General features: G+C 34.4%; 1 protein-coding gene across 7 annotated transcripts in view; it reads right to left on the bottom strand.

Annotated features, from left to right (window-relative positions):
* The window catches only part of ERBIN (erbb2 interacting protein), a 151,033-nt gene that overhangs the window by 52,088 nt on the left and 75,391 nt on the right, over nt 1-23,554 (bottom strand). For all 7 annotated transcript variants that reach the window (XM_054556421.2, XM_054556420.2, XM_063724125.1 and 4 more), the window contains exons 5-13: nt 16,111-16,189; nt 14,603-14,692; nt 13,536-13,592; nt 7,011-7,074; nt 5,022-5,096; nt 3,683-3,827; nt 2,584-2,656; nt 2,156-2,285; nt 1,713-1,828 (exon numbers count right to left, since the gene is read on the bottom strand). In XM_054556421.2, coding sequence (XP_054412396.2) covers nt 1,713-1,828; nt 2,156-2,285; nt 2,584-2,656; nt 3,683-3,827; nt 5,022-5,096; nt 7,011-7,074; nt 13,536-13,592; nt 14,603-14,692; nt 16,111-16,189 — 829 coding nt within the window. The remainder of the gene's footprint in view (nt 1-1,712; nt 1,829-2,155; nt 2,286-2,583; nt 2,657-3,682; nt 3,828-5,021; nt 5,097-7,010; nt 7,075-13,535; nt 13,593-14,602; nt 14,693-16,110; nt 16,190-23,554) is intronic.

Here is a 23,554-nt window from a genome sequence, read left to right as displayed (position 1 = left end):
CAATATAATTCTTCGTATAGGACATAAAACAAAATATCTAGTTTTATAAGAATTAGTTTCAAAAATATAATTCTTCAATTGAATCAATTCACCTGGCAAGAAAATGGATAATAGAATAACCTTAAAAATCTGTTGAAAAATTAATTGTCCCTGCCTAAGAGAAAAGAACACATTAAGGAATGTCTCATAAAATTGCTTCGGTTTATTTGTACTTAGGGAGAACAAACTGTTATAGGAAGCACTCTTAGTGATAGCTTGCTATAAAAACTGCACTGCTCTCTATTTGTGAGCCAGCAGTTATATAATCTAGAAGACTATCCTAAGATGATAATGATTAAAAACAAAGTACAGTCATTCCTCAGTATCTGTGGAAGATTGGTTCCAGGATCTCCCTCAGATACCAAAATCTGCAGATGCTCAAATCCCTTATATAAAATTGTATAGTATTTGCATATAACCTATGCACATCCCCCCCCATATATTTTAAATCATTTCTAGAGTACTTATAATACCTATTAGAATATAAATGCTATGTAAATAGTAGGTATACTGTATTGTTCAGGGAATAACAATGGGAAAGTTGGTACACGTTCAGTACTGACACAATTTTTTTCCAAATACTTTTGATCTGAAGTTGTTTGAATCCACACTTGCAGAACCCACAGAGGGTCAACTATACTCATTAGAATAATAAATGAAAATATCCTATTTAAGAGAGAATTATCTACTTCAGCCTTGCTATCTCATGCCTAACTAGTCTTCCGTGCCTTTCTTTCAGCAACCTACTGTGGGCCGTAGGAATTAAAGGCTGAAACAGTGACTTAAGAAGGCAGTGGTTCTTTTAAATAAAACAGAAGTTAGAATATCATAATTAGTCAGAAAATTGAGTTTAAATTAAAGCTCTTATCTTACAAGCTACATGACTCACCTTAAATCTGAGTCTTAAAACCCTCCTACATAAAATGGGAATACTATTATACTATTTCATAGAGCTGTTTTGAAGACTTCACAAGACACTACGAAAGCAAAAAGTGAAAACACTCTACAAATGCTGTTTAATCATCATGAGTATGTTTACCTCAGGAAAAAGTATGGACATTCTGTTTTTAACTTAAACATTGTTCCAATTTACAACCCTAGTGATCAATTTGCTCTGCACCTTGTCTTTGTTGAAACCAGATCTCTGCCTAGGAAAATATTAGCAACAGACTAGATACACTCCAGAATTGTTTTGTTAAATAGCAATATTCAGGTGAAGATGTGACTTCAGAAATAAAAGGTAACTGTAGGAAGAGAATAAAGATTATATAGCTAAGTCAACCCAAAATGAACAGTAACAACCACCGTATGATAAATTAACATCAGATAAAATTAGACCACTCTTTGTATTTAAAGAAAAAAAATATATACAGTTAAGTTTTCATTTAAGTTATTGATAGGTTCTTGGAAACCAAAACTTTTAGCAAAACTGTGTATGGCAGGTCCTCAAATAATGTCATTTTCTTATAACACTGATGAACGAAAGAAGTGATTTCATTATATGTTGTTTCACTGAAAGTCACACTTTCCAAAAGCCTATCAATAACACTGAGAACTTACTATGTATATTTAAAGAGAACAAGCACTAGCTATTCTATTATATATCATATGAAACTTAATTTCATCTAACCAACGTCTCCTATAAACCAACTGATGAATATAGTATTACGAACCTATTATCACTTAAATTAATGACTTTTAATTTTTGCATATCACCCATTTCCTCTGGAAGTGTCTCAAGTTTATTGGAATGGAGAAACAGCACAGTTATATTTTTCCAGCTTCCAATCTGTAAGAGAAATATAAACTGAGTATCAAAAAATTTGGCCTACAGGTTGATCAACATATAAAAAACATCATTTTTGAAAGTTATGAAAAATACTCCACATTTATAAAAGAAATAATGATTAGACTTTCTTTTTAATTATTAATTTTTATGTACATTAGAAAGCATTTAAGAACCTCTTCTAAATTAACATAGCTAATTATTCAGAAAATAAATAACTTGAAAACTATTTTAGAAAGAAAATAAATTAAGCCACACTAAATAGCTATAATGAAGATAATCAGAAAAAAATGAAAAGACAAAAATCTAAACAAATCTAAAATACATTACCTCTGGGGGCAACTGCTGTAAGTAATTATGATCAGCAGCAAAAGTTCTTAAGTTAGTAAGCTGCCCAATAGATGAAGGCAAAGCTTCAACTTCATTGAAACTACAATCCAGTTCTTCTACTGATATTAACCTTTAATTTAAAAAAAGAAATACATATTATTTGTTAAAGATTTTCTATATATAATCCAAAATTTCAGAACATATAAACATTTGAACTTCACTTTGAAAACCTAGTGAAACCATTTCACAAAGCTAAACTTCACCAATAATAAGTAGGTTTGACTATCATAAACATACTCAACCTATATACTAATTACTTAAATGTTTACAAAATCTTTAGGTCATTTATGCAAATACCTGAAAATATGTATGGCATGCTGAACTGAAAGTAAAATCTTCGAGGGTGTATACATTCACAAAAAACTTACCCTCCTATAGAGTCTGGCAGATACATTAACTGGTTTTCATCTATTTTAAGAGTTGTTATATTCTTCAACGAACCTAATGAGGGAAGAAACAACATACAATTTTTCAGCTTAAAATAGAAGCAAGTCCACCAACAGTCAATGTGAGACATACTACATCTGACAAGAATTAAAACAACTTTCCTAACAAACGTATCTAAAAGAGATACCACTCCCAATCCCAACGTTCTGTTCCCTCATCCTGTCCTTTCAATCTTCATCCACATCACTATTTAACACAGTATACATTTGTTTATTAACTCCCACTAAAATATACTGATAGTAAGAACTTTTTTGTCCTCCTTGTTCACTGTTGTAGCTCTGCTTCTAAAAACAATGTCATGGCACAGAAAAGACAGACAATACAAACTTGTTAAATTAACAGACTAAAGAAATGGTAGTATGAAGGTAGTTCATAACAGGTATATAAAAAACTATTCCATATATACTAAATACTAAAACAGTAAAATATTTTTTAAGTTTAAAAAGTGTTGACTAAGTAGAATTGTAACAAACTTACAAAAATGTAGTTTTAGCTAAAACCACTATGTGATTTAACAGAGAAATATTTTTGGTTTTTATATTAAAACATCAAAAAGATGTCAAGATTGAAGTTTTGGGTCCTTTCATCAAAATAATTCAATTCCATTGACATATCATTGAACAAGCAACTACACAGACTTAATTATAGATCTCTCATGATCTGTTCAACTGATCTGTTTTCTTGTCTGAGTGTCTATAATGAAACAGGACTGAAAAAAGTTACCAAAATAAAAGCTATGACAATAAAAGCTAACAGTTAAGCCAAATTTGGATAAGTTAACTTATTTTAAAGAATTTAAATATATTAGAAATAAAAATGAGATTTCCTTAGAGTAAATAAAAAACAGTAATGTCAACAAAGGAGCAAACTGTACAACTGATCATACCAGGAAAAATTCAAATAAAATCCATTCCTGTGGTAATGCAGTATAACTACCTCATAACAAGTGAAATTTGAGATTATGTGGAAGTCTTGAATTTATTTTAATAAAAATTACATGAATTTGAAAGCAATACAAACCAATAGTCTCAGGAAGCTGCTGAAGTGAATTGCTTGATAATAGGAGGTCTTGAAGGTTTTCACATGTTGAAATTCCTTCTTCAACCATTTCAATATTATTTTTAGAAACATCCAAATATGTGAGCTGTTTCAAACTACCAATAAACTATAAGTAAAAAAAGAAAATCTAATGACTCTATTAACATTAGTAATTTGTAAAAAGTTTAGGGAATAAACTTGATACCAAGTTTTAATTCAAAATTAAATGCTAATACAAGAAACAGGGTCTTGTATTAGGGTCAACTGTGAGTCTTAATTATACCACTGTATTCCAGCCTAGATGACAGAGTAAGACCCCGCCTCAAAAAAAAAAAAAAAAAAAAAAAAAGTGCTACTATACTAATAGAATTAGTCTAAGAGTTCCTCAAGACCAGGAGGTATGTCTCATTCATTGTGAAGTTAGTAAATGGCGTAAGTTGGGGTCCAGCAAATGTTTTCTGAATCTAGTCACAAAATTTCAAATCAAGTTGAAATACTATTCGGCGAGGCCAGGTAGTTTTTTAAATGCCATTAGAAATGTATTCAGTAATATAGCTAAGATGTTCTACTAACTGTAGCATAGCAGAAGTGACAAAGGACGTATTCTTTGGGAATTCAGGTGTCCATTACCTCCTAAGGAGATAGCATATATGGGGATTCTTGTGGGTTTTTTTATGGGAGTAAACAATTTGTCAGTTTTAAAACAGAAAGTTCGGCTGGGTGCGGTGGCTCACGCCTGTAATCCCAGCACTTTGGGAGGTGAGGCAGGCGGATAACGAGGTCAGGAGATCAAGACCATCCTGGCTAACACGGTGAAACCCCGTCTCCACTAAAAAATACAAAAAAATTAGCTGGGCATGGTGGCGGTCGCCTGTAGTCCCAGCTACTCAGGAGGCTGAGGTAGGAGAATGGCATGAACCCAGGAGGCGGAGCTCGCAGTGAGCCGAGATCGCACCACTGCACTCCAGCCTGGGCAACAGAGCGAGACCCTGTCTCAAAAAAAAAAAAAAAAATTTCAGAAAGTTCATGAAAAATATCCTAGTTTACCAATTCCTTGGGCAAAGCAAATTGGGACGTAAGTTCAAGTGATACCATTGGAAAGGACACACTCAACAGTATTAAAAGGAGACTTACAAATGTTTATTATGAGAATTCTTAGATTATAATCAAGAATGTGCTCACGAAAAAATGTAATTTGCTTCTGTTTAATAAAGAATAATTCAATTTCTTTTTATTAAAAGTAATTATAAAAGGTACAATTCACAAAACTGCAAAGGAGAGCCAGAAATAAGTGATGCCATTTAAAATTTCATATACATACCCCTGGAATAAAAGTCAGTCTATTAGCATCCATCCAAAACTCTTTCAATCCACTTAGTTGCTCAAGTACTTCAGGCTGTTGGGATTAGGGTAGGGGATAGCAGTAATTCAATTAATTTATATGAATGTCTTTATCTGGCAAAAGAAGCCCTGGGAATTTCTAACAACCTTTAGTTTCAAATCATTAAACAAAAGGAGCAGGGAGAAGGAAAAATAAAAAAGAAGAGCCAGGATGTAAGCCTTTCTACTGCATTATAGTTACTACAGTAAAATTATTATAGTAAAATTATTAATGGAGAAATCAAAGAGACATGCCATAGCAGTAGATTACAAAAAACACATTTAAGCTTTGGATTACACAACAGGGTCAAGTTTTTATAAAATTTGTAAATAAATGAAAAATAAGACTCACTGCTTAGAAGTATACAATAAAAACATGCACACTCATGCATTATCAGTAAGAAGATACAGCCTCTTAGAAAACAGAAAAATTAAAAATGTTCCCTGGTGACATTCATTAAGAGGGAGATAAAAGACAACATGCATCCTAAATGTCCATAATCAGGGAAAGGTAAATAGACAAAGTCATAACTACATGATACAAATATACTGTAATTTAAACCTCTAGTAAAAACTTCTAATTACATGGTGGAAAATTCTTTATAATATGGTGTTGAGGACATCAAAATTAATCCAAGTGTTGTGGCAGACCTTCATATCCAGGCAAAATTTGCTCTGGGCATTGTCCCTTCAAGGCTGCCCTCTTCAAAGTTATTTCTATCACCTCACAAAGCCATCTGCAATCAATGATCATGTGATGGCACAGAGTACTATCATATCTAATGACCATAGTTAACAGTCATACATAAAAGGCATGCCAATCAGGTTTACTGTTAACATATAAATATAGATAAGAATCCCAGGTGTAACTTGGATTAAAAGAAATTTCCTTTTGTGCATTAGTTATAATTCTACTGTAAGTTTTAAAAAGTGTATAATGTTGGAAGACCAAAATGGTACAAAAACTAATGATTATTTTGAAAGCTTGTTGGATTCTTAAAATGAACAAATGAGATTTCTGAAATAGTTAATATGGAAACAGATTAATTCATACAGAACAAATATTGAGAAAGGACGTAACAGATAAATAATTTGGGAAGCACAGCGTGTATTTTAGAGAATGAGGTACTCCAAAGTACCATGTTCCTCTTCAAACCTCACCTGAAATTTATAATATTAATATAATACCCACAGGGCAATACTATAAGCAAGCAGTTTTGAGAAATTCCTATGCTTAAAACCATCATTTGAGAGCTACCACACTTTTAAACAACAAACTTGTAAACTAATTTAAAAGTTTAATAATGATACTCAGCTGGATGAGTTCCTCTTCAAAAAAAAAATCTAGCTTATTTTCTGAGTTCTTTTGGAAAACTCACTAAAGACAAAAGCTACTTAAACACTACTCCTTTCCTTTTAGAGTCAGCTTCATAGCGCACTTGGGCATACAAAGCACAAACAAAAAGGTTCTCATTACCACTTCAAAAATAACAGTTGTTTCACTCAATGATTTTCCCCTTAGCTATTAAGTAACATTATAGAGAAGTATCTTATTACTGAATAAGTTCACAAGCAATACCCCATGGAGCTCTCTCTGATTCAGAACTACTTTTACCTGCTGCATTCCAGACTGATGTTTCCCACTTATAATCACTCAAATTTTCTGCTTCCTATGCTAAAAACTGTTTAGGTATCTTTTCCATGGACCTCTTATTGATTTTACATTTTATGCTCACTTGTGGTCAGAAGTTCGTCTGTCTGGTTAATTTTTCTATCTGTCTGGAAAGTTCTGGCTAAGAACTTTCGTATCTTATAACCAAAAAAAAAAAGTAAACCTTTATCCAATTTGTAAGAGAAATACATTAATTTTCATATTTTGTTCTTCATCAAATATAAGAACTTAGGAAAAGTGAGACTGATGAGAACTTACCACTTCCGTGAATTCGTTACTTCCCAAATCCAGTCTTTCCAGCTGGGTCAGTCTATTCATGGTTCTGTTCATAATGGAGTAACGAAAAATTAACTACAAAAATATCAATTACACAGAAGCTTTCAAAACAGTCTAAAACATTCTTATGGAATATGTAATTATTTATGGGCTTTCACATGTTGACAAAATAAAAATATTAATTTTCTAAAAAATTTTAAAAGTCAGATTTCTAGATAAAATAAATTTTCAGTTATTATCTTATTTTGCCTTCTCATTGGTCTTTTCATTTCTATTTTTAAGAAGCAATTGCAATAAATTTAAACCCACAAGCCAGAATACAAATAATGAGTTTCCATTTTTTCACATAATAAATTTTCATATAGTACAAGTCAGCTAATAAATTTTGGCAGATGTATAGTAATTACTACTATAATTACAAAAATTCTTTTTCAAAACTGCTCATATATTTGTAAGACTTTAAGATAACTGTAACTCTGAAAATTAATATTCAAAATGCTAACAGTACACGTTGTATTACTCCCCACATGTTCAAATTAAATTCAATACAATTCAAAATAAAGTTTTATATGAATCACAAATTAGTAGTTGACATTTATTTTAAATAAAAGCAATAATATACTATTCTTAACTTCCAACTTAACATCAACACTTCTCTGAAACTACAGGAACTTGAAAGATGTACAAACCAGTTTTGTAATGAAATAAACTATGTTGCACTTTTATCTTTTCTCTCCCCTTTTACAAAGGTACCTTTTGAAACTAATTCAAACAAATACTTATGCTCTTAAGTTGCTATTTTTGTACAACACCTATTATTTAATACATTGAGATGTTACCAGTTACCCAGATAAGAAATTCTGTATTAAGGATTTTGTAGGATATGACAAAATGAGAGCAAAATATAGTTATAATCACAATATCAGTATATTACATTAATATGTTAATACTTTGAAAATGAGTATCATTTAAAATCCACAAGCACTTCAAATTACGGCACGAAAAACACAGACTATTTCTATCTTCTCTGGAATTTTAACAAAAATTAGTAATAAGTAAAATAAAACTCAGTTGCAACATTTCTCCAGCTTTTTAGTTAAAAAATATAAGAACAAACACCATCATTGTAATGAAACTGTCATTGGTCTACATTAGAAGCGAATTTTCCCTTTACATTTTAAATATGCCATTCTGTCATCAACTCTTCAATTCATCTCATAATGCCAATTTTTATAAAACTGCTTTCACCTAGATTTACTAAGTGCCTATTCTCAGGTACCATAATTCTGCTTCCTTACTCATATCTTTCCCCAGAAAACCTTTAAGTTCTAGCTTCCTTCATTAACAAGCGAAAGGTTGCTTCCACGATCTTTCTCCAGATGTATAAAATCACATGCTATGATTATAATTTCCTATGTTCAAATAACTACACCAAGTGGAGATTTGCAAAAAGTAAAGAGGATTGTGAGGAGGAAGAGAAGACTGAAAGCACAAAACATAATCTTACATTTCTTGCTTCAGTATTGTTATAATGACAAGATAAACAGAAAATTCACATGCAACTACTGAGCACATAATGTTAATGGCATAACAGTTTTAGAAGAGGGTACAAAAATGAAAAGCTGTGCATTGGAAAAATTCAATTACAGATGATAGCCTGGAAAAGTTAAATTTTAAAACAATTTTAGGAAAATGTGAGTGATACAGGTATGTAATAAAAAAGAATATACTGTCATGTCAAAAAGTATCTCCATCTCAACTCTCTATAGTTAATACTGACAACTGTGGCTATACTCATACACTTTAGAAATCTCAGAAATAAAACTGCATCCTAGAATAAGATCTAGCTGCCTATCTCAAGGAGAAAACATAAACAATATCCCTCAAATTTTCTCCCATCTGTTTCTAAAATTCATTTGTATTGAACTCATTTTACTTTCTCCTCTCCTCAAAGGAAAAGTAAAACATCTTTTGTGTTCTTGGTACTGTGCCCTCCAGTATTCTTTAGGTAGCATTAAATTTCACTTAGCTATATATCTAAAACAACAGCTCTTTCCATTGCTCTAATCTTTGATATAGTCATACAACCTAAATGCACATGACTTTGTAATACTTAAAACTATATCCTCTTGTTTGTGAGGCTCAAAGTTATAATCAAGCAAAAACCATTAGGAAAGAGAAATAAATAAAGAGCATCCAAATTGGAAAATAAGAAGTCAAAATTAGTGTTGTTCACAGACAACATGTATCTTACACTTAGAAAAATCTAAGGACTCCACCAAAAAACTGTTAGAACTGATAAACAAATTAAGTAAAGTTGAAGGATATAAAATCAGCACGTGAAAATCAGGAGGATTTACATATGCCAACAGCAAGCAATCTGAAAAATCAAGAAAGCATTCCCATTTATAGTAGTTACAAAAAAATATAAAATACTGGCCAGGTGCGGTGGCTCACGCCTGTAATCCCAGCACTTTGGGAGGCCGAGGCAGGCGCATCATGAGGTCAGGAGATCGAGACCATCCTGGCTAACACGGTGAAACCCTGTCTCTACTAAAAATACAAAAATTAGCCAGGTGTAGTGGCGGGCACCTGTAGTCCCAGCTACTCAGGAGGCTGAGGCAGGAGAACGGCGTGGACCCAGCAGACAGAGCTTGCAGTGAGCCAAGATCATGCCACTGCACTCCAGCCTGGGTGACACAGTGAGACTTCATCACAAAAAAAAAAATAAAAAATAAAAAAAAAATCTATATGTGTGTGTGTGTATATATATATATATATAGATATAGATATTCTTAGGTATATACATATAAAATACCTAAGAATCAAAATAAAGACGTGAAAGACCTATACAAGAAAAACTGTAAAACTCTGATATAAGAAATTAAAGAGGACACAAAAAAAATGGAAAGATACTCCATGCTCACGGATTAGGATAATTAAAACAACAATACTACCCAAAGCAATGTACAGATTCAATGTCATCCCTATCAAAACACTGACATTCTTAACAGAAATATTTTTAAAATCCTAAATACAGAACCACAACAAAAGACTCCAAATAACCACAGTGATGCTAAGCAAAAAGAACAAAGTTGAAGGCATCACACTACTAGACTTCAAAATGTACTACAAAGCCATAGTAATCAAAACAGCATGGTACATAGGCACACAGACCAATGGAAAGGAATTGAGAACCCAGACATAAATCCATGCATTTACAGCCAAGTCATCCTAGAAAAAGGTGCCAAGAAGATAAAATGGGGAAAAGACAGTTTCTTCAACAATTGATGCTGGGAAACTGGATAACTATATGCAGAAAAATGAAACTAGACCTCTATCTCTCACCATACATACAAATTAAACCACAATGGATCAAAGACTTAAATCTAAGACCTGAAACTATGAAACTACCAGAAGAAAACACTGGAGAATGCTAATTCCCAATATAAATATCAAGGATACGGGTTTGGGCAAAGATTTTTTTGCGTAAGACCTCAAAACCACAGGCAATCAAAGCAACAAAAATAGACAAATGGGATTACAGCAAGCTAAAAAACTGCACAGGAAACAATCAACAAAGTGAATAAATCACAGAATGGGAGAAATATTTGCAAATTATCCATCTGACAGGAATTAATAATTAGAATATATAAGAAGCTTCAACAAATCAATAGCAAAAAAAAAAAAAACAAATTCTATTGTAATATGCACCAGAGATCTGAATAGACATTTCTCAAAAGAAGACATGCAAATGACAAACAGGCATATGAAAAAATGATCATCACTAATCAGAGAAAACTACAATGAAATATCATCTTGCCCTAGTTAAAATGGCTTATATAAAAAAAGATAGGCAATAATAGATGCTAGCAAGGATGTGAACAAAGAGGAATCTCTGAACACTGTTGGTGGGAATATAAATTAATATAGCCACTATGGAGAACAGTATAGAAGTTCCTAAAAAAAATTTAAAATAGAACTATCGCATAATCCAGCAATTCCACTATTGGGTATATATACAAAAGAAAGGAAATCAGTACACTGAAGGGTTATCTGAACTCGTATGTCTATGGCAGCACTATTCACAATAGCCAAAATATGGAATCAATTTAAGTAACCATCAACAGAAGAATGGATAAAGAAAGTATGGTACATATACACAATGGAATATTATTCAGCCATAAAAGAGGCTGCCTGCAGTAACATGGGTTGATCAGGAGGCCATTACGTTAAGTGAAATAAGCCAAGCAGAGACAGATAAATATTGCATGTACTCACTCACGTGTGCAAGCTAAAAAAAGATCCCAAGCTGGGTGTGGTGGCTCACGCCTGTAATCCCAGCACTCTGGGAAGCCGAGGAGGGTGGGTCATTTGAGGCCAGGAGTTCGAGACCAGTCTGACCAACACAGCAAAACCCCATCTCTACTAAAAATACAAAAAATTAGCCAGACATGGTGGTACATGGTTATAATCCCAGCCACTCTGGAGGCTGAGGAACAAGAATTGCTTTAACTTGGGGGGCGGAGGGTGCAGTGAACCGAGATCATGCCACTGCACTCAAGCCTGGGCGACAGAGAGAGACTCCGTCTCAAAAAAAAAAAAAAAAAAACAAAAACAAAAGATCTCATGAAGATAAGAGTAGAATGGTGATTACCAGAGGCTGAGGAGGGTAGTGGGGAGGAAGGAATGAAGGGGAAAGAATATAAATGTATTTATTACCACTGAACTGTACACATAAAAATGGTAAAGACAGTAAATTTTACACATATTTTACCTCAATAAAAACGTATTTAAAAGGCTACAATCATATCTTAAAAGGAGAAAAGAATATTTGCAAATTCACTGAGTCTAATTTGAATCTCTAAAAGGTGTTAAAATTAGTTAATTGCCTATGATATCACACAGTAATTGTAGGCTTAGCTATTACAGTAAACAATTTACATCTTGTTATTCAAATCTCTTAGAAACCAGTCACATTTTTAGCTAAGGAACTATCACTGAGAGTATCAAATCTGTAATGTATACATATCTTTTTGAATTTTAATATGGATAATTTGACTTTAACTTATACTCACAATCATCACTATAAACATTCATCCATGCATTGAACAATTACTCAAAACACTGTCTTTTGGAATAAAAAATAGACACAGTCTCTGTCCTCATAGATAATCATGGGAAACCAAGGGGAAGATACACATGCACATACATGCAGGTTACATGCTGGTCAGGGAAGAAGAGAGTGACATATAATAAAAACAGATACATTAACACTATCCAGCAAATACTGTTAACAGATATAAATATGTCATAGAAGCTGAGTAAACAGAACAACTCCTGGGGTAACCGGAGATGTTTTCCTTCTCAAGCGGTGAGAAGTTTGTTTGTTTGTTTTGAGCCAGGGTCTCACTCTGTTCTTATGCTGGAATGCAGTGGTACAATCGTTGCAACTACAAGTGCAAACTCTTGGACTCAAGCGATCCTCACTCCTCAGCCTCCAGAGTAGCTGGGACTATAGTTACATGCTGCTGTGCCCGGCTAATTTTTTAATTTTCTATAGAGATGGGGGTCTCACTTTGTTGCCCAGGCTGGGTGGGCAAATCTTGATGATGCGATTTCAACATGAGCTGGCAAATTTTTTCTGTAAAGGGCCAGACAGTAAATATTTTAGGTCCTGTACACCTAAAAAATTTTAGGGCCTACAGTGATAGAGCAGTGACAACCACTCTAACACCAACAACAGATGCATACAGTAGTGACAACTACTTTATCACTGTAAAGCAAAAGCAGCCACAGACAATATATACATGAATGTATGTGGCTGTGTTCCAATGAAACTTTTGTTTACAAAAATTGACAGTGGGCCAGATTTAATCAGACTGTAGTTTGCCAACCCTTAAAATGTAACACTATAGCAATGCATTCACAGTGTTTTAAGATATTTGGTCAACAAAAGGCCACAGACTACAGTGCATTTTGAGTTTGTAGACCTGTTTCTTTTATAATTAAATCTTTTTATTTGCTCCTGGATTGCCATCTCTTGTTGTTAGCTTACCATTAGGGAACCAATCATCCCACTTCTAATTTACAATACACTACAAAGCCAGACAATCAAGTTCTACCGTTACCAGGCTTCACATGAAGATCCTATGGATCTTTCTAATGAGCAATATGTGTATGAACTTTAGTAGACGAACCTGGGATTTCTGATTTCTATTCAGTATTGAGGTGGGCTTTACATATTTATTATTTTGACTTTTATGTCACACACAAGACTGCATTTCAGACAGCTATAAATCATTACCAACACAGTACCACGTTAAACACCAACAACAGACACGTACATTTTAATATTTTAACACCACTAATTAAATATGATGACTACACAGTCAGGATTTACAAATAATTTGCACCACATTTTAGGCAATAAAAATTTACATTTTTAAAGACTTAATCATTAAAAATTATAAATTAAGTTTTTTAAAGAATAGTACCTTTACTTACTTAGGCAACATTTTTAACTGGTTTTCTCTAAGCTCTAATATTTGGAGTTTAGTTAATCTGCAATACAAAAAACAAATCATGAAATTAATTTCATATTCTAATGTTTTAAAGGAAGCAATGTAATTGTGTAATTACTAATTGCAAAGTAATATATTAAAAATTACAGAATACAACATAAAATACAAAGGAAGAAAAGACTTATTTTCGCTCCTCAAAATTATGGTCAGAGGAAAAGGGTTAGCACTTCCACACATTTTCAAAGCAACGAAGTGATTATCCCAAGTATCAATCCTCCAGAATTTCATACCTTTTACCAAAAATGCTCACAAAAATTGTTAACTCTTGGTAGATTCAAGAACAACAATGCAACTCTAAAGTGCTGCTCTGAGAAGAAATAAAGAAACAAAAGGAAGAGGAGAAATCCTCTGGCACTTCATTGATGTACATTCCACTAAAACTAGAGAGAAAATAAGCAGATTAAGTGATGCAAATGCCAGACACAGAAGAGGAATCTGACAAGTACATCGATGATTTTTAGATAAAAGATGGCTACAAAATTAACATTTAGTTGGCTAGCATTTTCTCTAGTAGTTAATTTAAACTCAGTAGTAACTTCATATCTATTATACATTCATCTGTTTGTTTAAAAAATTACTCAGAGACTTGAGGGTGGCAGGGAGATGATGAGTCGCCCCCAGAAACAGATTCTCTTTTCTCAAGAATTTTGATTCCAGGGGTGAAGACAGATAAATCAATTATTAAATCATTTTAGAATGCGAAGAATATAGCATTCAGTATCTCAAGCATACAGAAATTACCCCCATTGAAACGCCCTGTTTTGGCCACCTAAGTAAACTTTTTTTTTTTCTTTCAAACTCTCACTGATTATTGTTTACTTGGAAAAATTAAGTCAAAGCCACCAAAGAAACTACAAAAGTCACAATGCTTGGGAATAATTTAAAAAGAGCCTACGAAACTGTAATGAGTAGTACTACCAAAGCAGCTTATAGTTTTGTAAACTTTATAAGAGCTAATAATAAAACTTTTCAGAAGAAACCATAATTTACCTGCCAAAATTAGCTGGCAAGAACTCAAGAAAAGCATCATTCAGATACAACTGGGTTAGGTTTAACAGCTGAGAAAATCCATCAGGGAGCCTACATAAAATACCAGAATTTAAGTTAAGTTCATGTAAGAAATTCAGTCTTTTATTAAAATCTAAGACTCTCATAAGATATTTTCCCAACAGACAGAAAACACTCGCTTCTTTACTTTTATGAGAGCCCCTTCAAAGATTTGCCTTTTATAATAACCTACTTGTTTCAATGTATCTTCATCACTTTGTAAACAGGAAATGAGGTAATATTTGTTTTAATAATGTAAAATCTGAACAAAACAGTCAACTATGAATGAGCCACAATACATAAAAATATATTTAGGGTATAACTCTGAAATCAGCAGGCACTCTTGAAATCTGTCTTATCTACTCTCAACTAAAAGGACTAGATAAGAATTTCTAAACCTTGGCAGAGAAATTTTGGGCTGAATAATTCTTTGTTGTACATAGGCTGTCCTGTGCACTGTAGGATGTTTAGCTACAACACTGATCTCTACAAACTAGATGCCAATAGTGTGCATGCATGCCCACAAATATCCCACTGTGAAAACCAAAAATGTGTCCAGAAACTGCCAAAAGTCTGCTGGGGCATGAGAGCCCCTAGTTGAGAACCACTGGTTTAGATTACTTTCGATTTCAATATTTGGCTCCTAAATAATTTTAAGATTATACGATTTTATAATAAGCCAATGAAAAGAAAAAACATTTAAAGCCGAATGACGTTAGGGCCATGTAACAATCTACGTGTGTTAGCTTTACTTCTATTTTTTGTTGATTATGAAACAAGTAAAGATCTAGAATTTGATGCTAGAGCAATATTTTCAAATGAAGAGGCTATACATAATCTTTGCATGTTGGTTCTGGATTGCTATGCTTCTTTCTAGTCATCTTTTGCTTCACCATTCCATTTTTGCAAAATTTAACAGCCTTGGTGCCAGGAAAACTTTCTGTTTACAGTCATCACCATCATAAATGGACATTCACAATCTTCTGATACACTGCAACCAATCATATAGTTTTTTCTTTTTTTGTTATTGTTTTGTTTCTGTTTCCTGTTGTTTTGCCTTCTATTACAACTGTGAAGAAACTTTTGGTTTCCTTTACTGTTTTCAAAAGTTTGAAGGTACCACACACCTGATTTGAAGGCAAAGACACTCTTCTAGGGTGTAAATAACACAGAGTGAGGAAATGTGGATTCTACTCTCATTTCTGACATTAACTATCTGTGAGACTTGGAGCAAAACACTCTCACTATCTCTTTGGGATCACAAATTTACCTCAGTAGTACATGGGGTTAGAATGATTATTTAAAAGATTACTTTTTAACTCAAAAATTGAAATTTTGTATAGACTTAAGATTGATATAAAATTTTTGTTAAAATATGTACAATAATATCTACTACTGTTTCATAATTGTTTTATTCACAAAAGTAATTTATAATTCACCTGAGAACTTACTTGGAAATAGGGTTTACACTGGCCTCCACAATTGTCAAAACTTTACAATTTTTTATATTTTCTGGAAACTCCTGTATTCCTAGAAAACAAACAACGATCAAATTAAAAGATCTATTACAAAGGACAAAATAACAGTAACATAATATATGCCTTCCAGATTCTAAAGTAATATACCAATTAACAAGGAACTAGATGAACTGACAACATCAATGTGAACTAAACAATGACCTCCACAACAATTTCTTTATCTTTCCTCCTTTTATTTGCCTCTTTATAACTGCTAATTACTTTAATTGGTTTTTATCTTTCTTTCCTTCTGAAAATTAGTGCCTTCTACATGTGATGTTAAGGACCTAAATTGTAGAACATTTAACATTCTTTCTGTTTCTCTCACTTTAAAAAAAGGACCGTTTTTTATTTTTTATTTGTTTTTAAGAGGGAGTCTTGATGTGTTGCCCAGGCTGGAGTGCAGTGGGGCGAACTAGGCTCAGTGCAACCTCTGCCTCCTGGGTTCAAGTGATTCTCCTGCCTCAGCCTCCTGAATAGATGAGATTACAGGCGCCCACCATCATGTCCAGCTAATTTTTGTATTTTAGTAGAGATGGGGTTTCACCATGTTGGTCAGACTGGTCTCGAACTCCTGACCTCAGGTGATCCACCCACCTCGATCTCCCAAAGTGCTGGGATTACAGGCTTGAGCCACCCCACAGGCCAAGGATTGTTTTTTTTAAATGCTGGGCTCTTGATTGAGCTGGTTCCTAATATACATAAGCAAAGCTGAAAATAAAGCTGCAGACAGAAGAGGAAGACAGTCTACATCAGATATGCCAGTGGATATGCCTGAAGGCAGCACTGTCCACCCTAAGATAATGAAACATTTTCTCTTTCCTGCACCTATCCTATATCCTAATTTTTCCTAACTATATTTATATTCCCCTTTTCTCAACCTTTTCCCTTCACATAACCCAATGTCATGCTACAAATACGATAACTGCTTTAAAATGCAGTGATTTCTGAATACTATGATAGATATATTCAATAGATCTATTAGACATTTCAGCTTTGGAGTATCCTAGACCAGTGCTTTTCGAGCCAAATGAGGTAAAGGATTATGGTTTTTAAATTTTCCAATCTGTTGTGGACCAATACATTTACAAAATACTGTACAACTGGAATATCATCAAACTGCAGTGAAAGATTCTGAGCATTTACTCATTCCTTGAAATTATCACAGCCAAAATAAAGTAATAAATAATTTGTGGACTACCACTGGTCCACAGATCAACTTTAAAAAGTACTGTTCTAATCTAGACTAAAGGAATGCTAATTAAAAATATTTAAGACATTCCAAAAATGAATTTTATATAGCCTGTGTTTGTAAGATCCATTGCTCCATTAACATGATATGACTAACAGGATTGTCATTAGAGAACCATGTCAGATCCTTTCAACTTCATCACTACATGATTTTAAGTAAACAACTTTACCACAATATCATATATAGAATGTCAGGTGATGAAAAATGAATGATGCAAAACCACCAAATAGGAAATGACACAGTAGTAACTGTTTCAGTCAAAACTCATCAATGCATGCTAAAACTAGTGGGTAAAAGTATGATGAAAAACAGGGTATTAATAGAGACTCAAAAGATTATTTCCACAAGACACTTAGCAATTAAAAAGGAAAAATTCACTTCACAGTAGAGAAATCTGACAAGCACCACCTTAACCTTCAAAATTGCTTGAAAGTTGGCATCATCAGTTAACATCATCATAACGTGGCAACTAATCTGAGATGTACTGAGAAACAATATCGTATCACTTTGGACATATATACTCGCCAAAAACACACAATCTGAATTTAATCATAAGCGAGCACCAAACGAATCCAAATTAAGTATAAAATTCTGTCAAATAAATGGCCAATAACTTTCAAAACTATCAAGGTCAAAAAAAGACAAAGGAAGACTAAGGAAGTAATCAGAGGAAGACTAAGGACCCATGAGACCTAACAAATAAATGCAATACGTGAAAGTAACAAGTGTTTGTGAGGATGTCAAGAAATTGGGAACTATACACATTGCTGGTAAGAATGCAAACTGACATACCCACTATGGAAAGTAGTTTGGTGGTTGTTCAAAATGCTAAACATACAATTTTTAACTGGCACTTTTTTGGACTACTAATTCAATTTAATGTTGCATTCCCTGGTCTTTTCAGTTTTCTACTTCTAACATTGATTTTGGTAATTTATTTTTCACAATCTAAGTTTTAAAATTTAGTAGCTTTGTATCATTCATTCTTCCCCTTTTGAGTGGAAAAAAGTCATTTTTAATAAAAAGATGATAAAATAGGAAAGTTGGAGATGTTTCTTTTGAAGATGGGAGACGGGAATTTTCTTACTGGTAAAACAAACTTGGCAATCCTGTTCCAAGCCTCCAAATTAACACTGAACACTGATCTACAAGACATTCTTTTTACTTAGAATGCTCTTCCTCCCAGCAAAACCAGTAGGATCCTCTGAAAGCCTATCCTGATCTCTAAACTCAATGAAATTTAACTCTCCAAAAAGTTCAATTATGCATTTTATGGCATTTTTACAATTGTTCACTTTGTAGTACTTGTGTACTCTGTATTACTGCTAGGTTTTATTTAGATTGACTCAATTCTCCACTTTAAGTACATGTTACTATTCAGCACATTGTACCTTTGTACAGCAAATGTTTGCTGAATTTCACTTACCTACCATCTTCTTTTCTCTCATTCATTTACATACAAAATACTTAACGTTACTGAATTTTTCCTTAGGGGTGAAATCTTTATTAGTTCTTCGACAAACAATTGTCTTTAAGTGATCATTCCATTGATGATGCATTAAAATGATGCTCCTAATATATTACAAGAGTGTCCCTTTGCTGAACTGACTAAATATTTTTTAAATGAAAGGGCAGTGTCTGCTGCTGCAGAGCCTAGGGAGAGCACGTAGCGGTGCCTGGTGGCAGTGGGGCTAGAATTCTAGGGTACATGTCGTGCTCAGGCACCAATGTGGAGTTGTGGAGTTACAGAGTAAGCAGAGGGAGTTTTGAATTACTGTGAAAAAGTTGCACTGAAAATTTTTGTATTTTTTTAAAGTCATTCTGTGGAAATGTTTGCATTTCTCTTGGGTAAATACCTAAGACTGGAATTGCTGAGTTAATTATATGTCTACTGATGTGGCGGATGACACTGATTTTCAAGTAATGATCCAACCTTGAATACATGGAATGGATTTGGTTGTGGTGCATAATTCTTAATACTTTTTAAGAAGTAAAATATTCCATGTTTGGGTGAAGCAAGAAAACATTCTATACAGTTCTCACTGGCATTCAAATTCATTTTAAAATTTAGCTAAATATCTCATCTTTATTGGTTGTTATTAAAATCTATACAGTATTTCGAAATAGCCAAGTAAAAGATATTATTTCCAGGAGTTATAGTATTTTTAGTACATGATAAAGTCTATCTAAAGAGAAAAAGACCTAAGACTATATAATATGTTCTACTGATTTAAAATACCATATGGAGAATAATTTCAAGAGCTTTAAATTATAAATATTGTGTTTAATTCCTATAAAAATGTATTTATTAGCTTAATATTATTTAGTGGAAATTAATGCTTGGATCATCTCCCACAAATACAAAAGAATACTTCATATTTATTTATTTATTTATTTAGAGACGGAGTCTCGCACTGTTGCCCAGACTGGAGTGCAGTGGCGTGATCTCAGCTCACTGCAAGCTCCGCCTCCCGCATTCACACCATTCTCCTGCCTCAGCCTCCCAAGTCGCTGGGACTATAGGCGCCCGCCACCACGCCCGACTAATGTTTTATATTAGGGGTTTTATATATGGGGATTCACCATGTCACCCAGGATGGTCTCAATCTCCTGACCTCGTGATCCGCCGGCCTCAGCCTCCCAAAGTGTTGGGATCACAGGTGTGAGCCACCGTGCCTGGCCCCGAATACTTCATCCTTTTTATATTATAAAGTACTTTATTCCGCAGCATGTGGTTTATAAAAAGTACACCACAAATGCCTGTGAAATTACAAATTCTAAATCACTATTGGCTTTCAGATACATAGTAGTAATTTTGCCCTAAGCAAATAGTTTTGAAACACTGGTTTTCTACTTTTGAAAATTGCTAGCAATGTGTTTAGTCTGACTTCAGTTCCTACCATATACATTTGTAGGTTCTAAATCTGTATCTCCAGTTCCCACCTCCCTCCTTAGCTACTACTAAGAATTTTCAAATGCCCATTAGATTTTGTTCACGTGCCTCAAACTCAACCTATCCCAAGCTGAAATTACCTATCTTCAAAGTTATTCAGCAAATGTGTTAGTATCAGACACTATGCTATATACCAGAGATTTAAGGCACAGTCCTTTTTCATGAGACGCTAAATGCAATAAGGAAAACAAACATTTTCGCTTGACTAGCTTCTCCCCCACTTAGTAGTGTTCCTTCTCAGTAGCTTTTGTATTTTCTCTTCTTCCAGATCTGCTAAATGTTGGGTACAACCAGGGCTCATTCTTTTGTTTTTTATTATACTTTAAGTTTTAGGGTACATGTGCACAACGTGCAGGTTGGTTACATATGTATACACGTGCCATGCTGGTGTGCTGCACCCATTAACTCGTCATTTAACATTAGGTATATCTCCTAATGCTATCCCTCCCCTCTTCCCCCACCCCACGACAGGCCCTGGTGTGTGATGTTCCCCTCCCTGTGTCCAAGTGTTCTCATTGTTCAATTCCCACCTATGAGTGAGAATATGCGCTGTTTGGTTCCCTGTCCCTGTGATAGTTTGCTAAGAATGATGGTTTCCAGCTTCACCCATGTCCCTACAAAGGACATGAATTCATCATTTTTTATGGCTGCATAGTATTCCATGGTGTATATGTGCCACATTTTCTTAATCCAGTCTATCATTGGTGGACATTTGGGTTGGTTCCAAGTCTTTGCTATTGTGAAGAGTGCCGCAATAAACATACATGTGCATGTGTCTTTGTAGCAGCATGATTTATAATCCTTTGGGTATATACCCAGTAATGGGATGGCTAGGTCAAATGGTATTTCTAGTTCTAGATCCCTGAGGAATGGCCACACTGACTTCCACAAGGGTTGAACTAGTTTACAGTCCCACCAACAGTGTAAAAGTGTTCCTATTTCTCCACATCCTCTCCAGCACCTGTTGTTTCCTGACTTTTGAATGATTGCCATTCTAACTGGTGTGAGATGGTATCTCATTGTGGTTTTGATTTGCATTTCTCTGATGGCCAGTGATTGTGAGCATTTTTTCATGTGTTTTTTGGCTGCATAAATGTCTTCTTTTGAAAAGTGTCTGTTCATATCCTTCACCCACTTTGTGATGGGGTTGTTTTTTTCTTGTGAAGTTTTTGAGTTCATTGTAGATTCTGGATATTAGCCCTTTGTCAGATGAGTAGATTGCAAAAATTTTCTCCCATTCTGTAGGTTGCCTGTTCACTCTGATGGTAGTTTCTTTTGCTGTGCAGAAGCTCTTGAGTTTAATTAGATCCCATTTGTCAGTTTTGGCTTTTGTTGCCATTGCTTTTGGTGTTTTAGACATGAAGTCCTTGCCCATGCCTATGTCCTGAATGGTATTGCCTAGGTTTTCTTCTTGGGTTTTTATGGTTTTAGGTCTAACATTTAAGTCTTTAATCCATCTTGAATTAATTTTTGAATAAGATGTAAGGAAGGGATCCAGTTTCAGCTTTCTAGATATGGCTAGCCAGTTTTCCCAGCACCATTTATTAAATAGGGAATCCTTTCCCCATTTCTTGTTTTTGTCAGGTTTGTCAAAGATAAGATAGTTGTAGATATGTAGCATTATTTCTGAGGGCTCTGTTCTGTTCCATTGGTCTTTATCTCTGCTTTCGTATCAGTACTACGTTGTTTTAGTTACTGTAGCCTTGTAGTATAGTTTGAAGTCAGGTAGCGTGATGCCTCCAGCTTTGTTCTTTTGGCTTAGGATTGACTTGGAGATGCAGGCTCTTTTTTGGTTCCATATGAACTTTAAAGTAGTTTTTCCAATTCTGTGAAGAAAGTCATTGGTAGCTTGATGGGGATGGCATTGAATCTATAAATTACCTTGGGCAGTATGGCCATTTTCACGATATTGATTCTTCCTACCCATGAGCATGGAATGTTCTTCCATTTGTTTGTATCTTCTTTTATTTCATTGAGCAGTGGTTTGTAGTTCTCCTTGAAGAGGTCCTTCACGTCCCTTGTAAGTTGGATTCCTAGGTATTTTATTCCCTTTGAAGCAATTGTGAATGGGAGTTCACTCATGATTTGGCTGTTTGTCTCTTATTGGTGTATAAGAATGCCTGTGATTTCTGCACATTGATTTTGTATCCTGAGACTTTGCTGAAGTTGCTTATCAGCTTAAGGAGATTTTGGGCTGAGACAATGGGGTCTTCCAGATATACAATCATGTCATGTGCAAACAGGGACAATTTGATTTCCTCTTTTCCTAACTGAATACCCTTTATTTCCTTCTCCTGCCTGATTGCCCAACCAGGGCTCATTCTTTAGCCTTCTTTTTATTGACAATCATGTCCTTGGCAAATGCATCTAATCACAGGCTTTAAATATCCATATGGTGACAACTCCCAAATATTCATCTCTAGCACAGTTTTTCTCTTGACTAAACTCCAGACCCCTATGAACAACTAGATCTCAAAAAAACTGAGCTCCTGATTTGCTCTATTAAAAATTACAACTCCCACAGATTTCCACATCTCAACTGATGGCAACTCTGTCCTTCCAAGGGCATGACCAAAATCATTGAGGGCATCCTTGACTCTTCTCTCACATCCCACATCCGATCCGTCATATACTGCTGTTGATTCCACCTTCAAGCATATCCAGGGGCTGTCCTCATCTGACTATGTCCATCACTATCACCTCAGATGACTGAAACAGCATTTGAACTGGTTGTTTTTCACCCACATGCCCACAGTCCCTGTCTATATGTATAGCCAGATTACACTTAAACACAAGTCACATCATGCTCTGAATTATCTATTCAAAACCTTCCAAGTGACTCTATTCTACTGTCAGTAAATGTCAAAGTGCATACAAATGCCTCTAAGGCCCTTCATTAGCTGCTCCTGTAAATCCCCACCTCCCTGGCTTCTATTCCTATTGCACTCCCATCTTGCTCACACTGTTTTAGTTACCCCAGGAACAGTCCTCACACATGCTATAGTTGCTCACACCTTACAAAATAGCTTCTGGTACATCCTTACCTTAGTTATTCACATAGCTTCCTCAAGTTCTTGCTCAAGGCCTACCCTCAACAACTGTGTTACCTACTCACCAAAGATGGCTCATTTTATCCTTACAGATAAAGTACACAGGGGCAGGGCACAGTGGCT

Source organism: Pongo abelii, chromosome 4, assembly GCF_028885655.2.
Source record: "Pongo abelii isolate AG06213 chromosome 4, NHGRI_mPonAbe1-v2.0_pri, whole genome shotgun sequence".
Taxonomy (NCBI): domain Eukaryota; kingdom Metazoa; phylum Chordata; class Mammalia; order Primates; family Hominidae; genus Pongo; species Pongo abelii.
The sequence above is the reverse complement of the archived record's forward strand: the minus strand, read 5'-3'. Positions and strand labels throughout refer to the sequence as shown.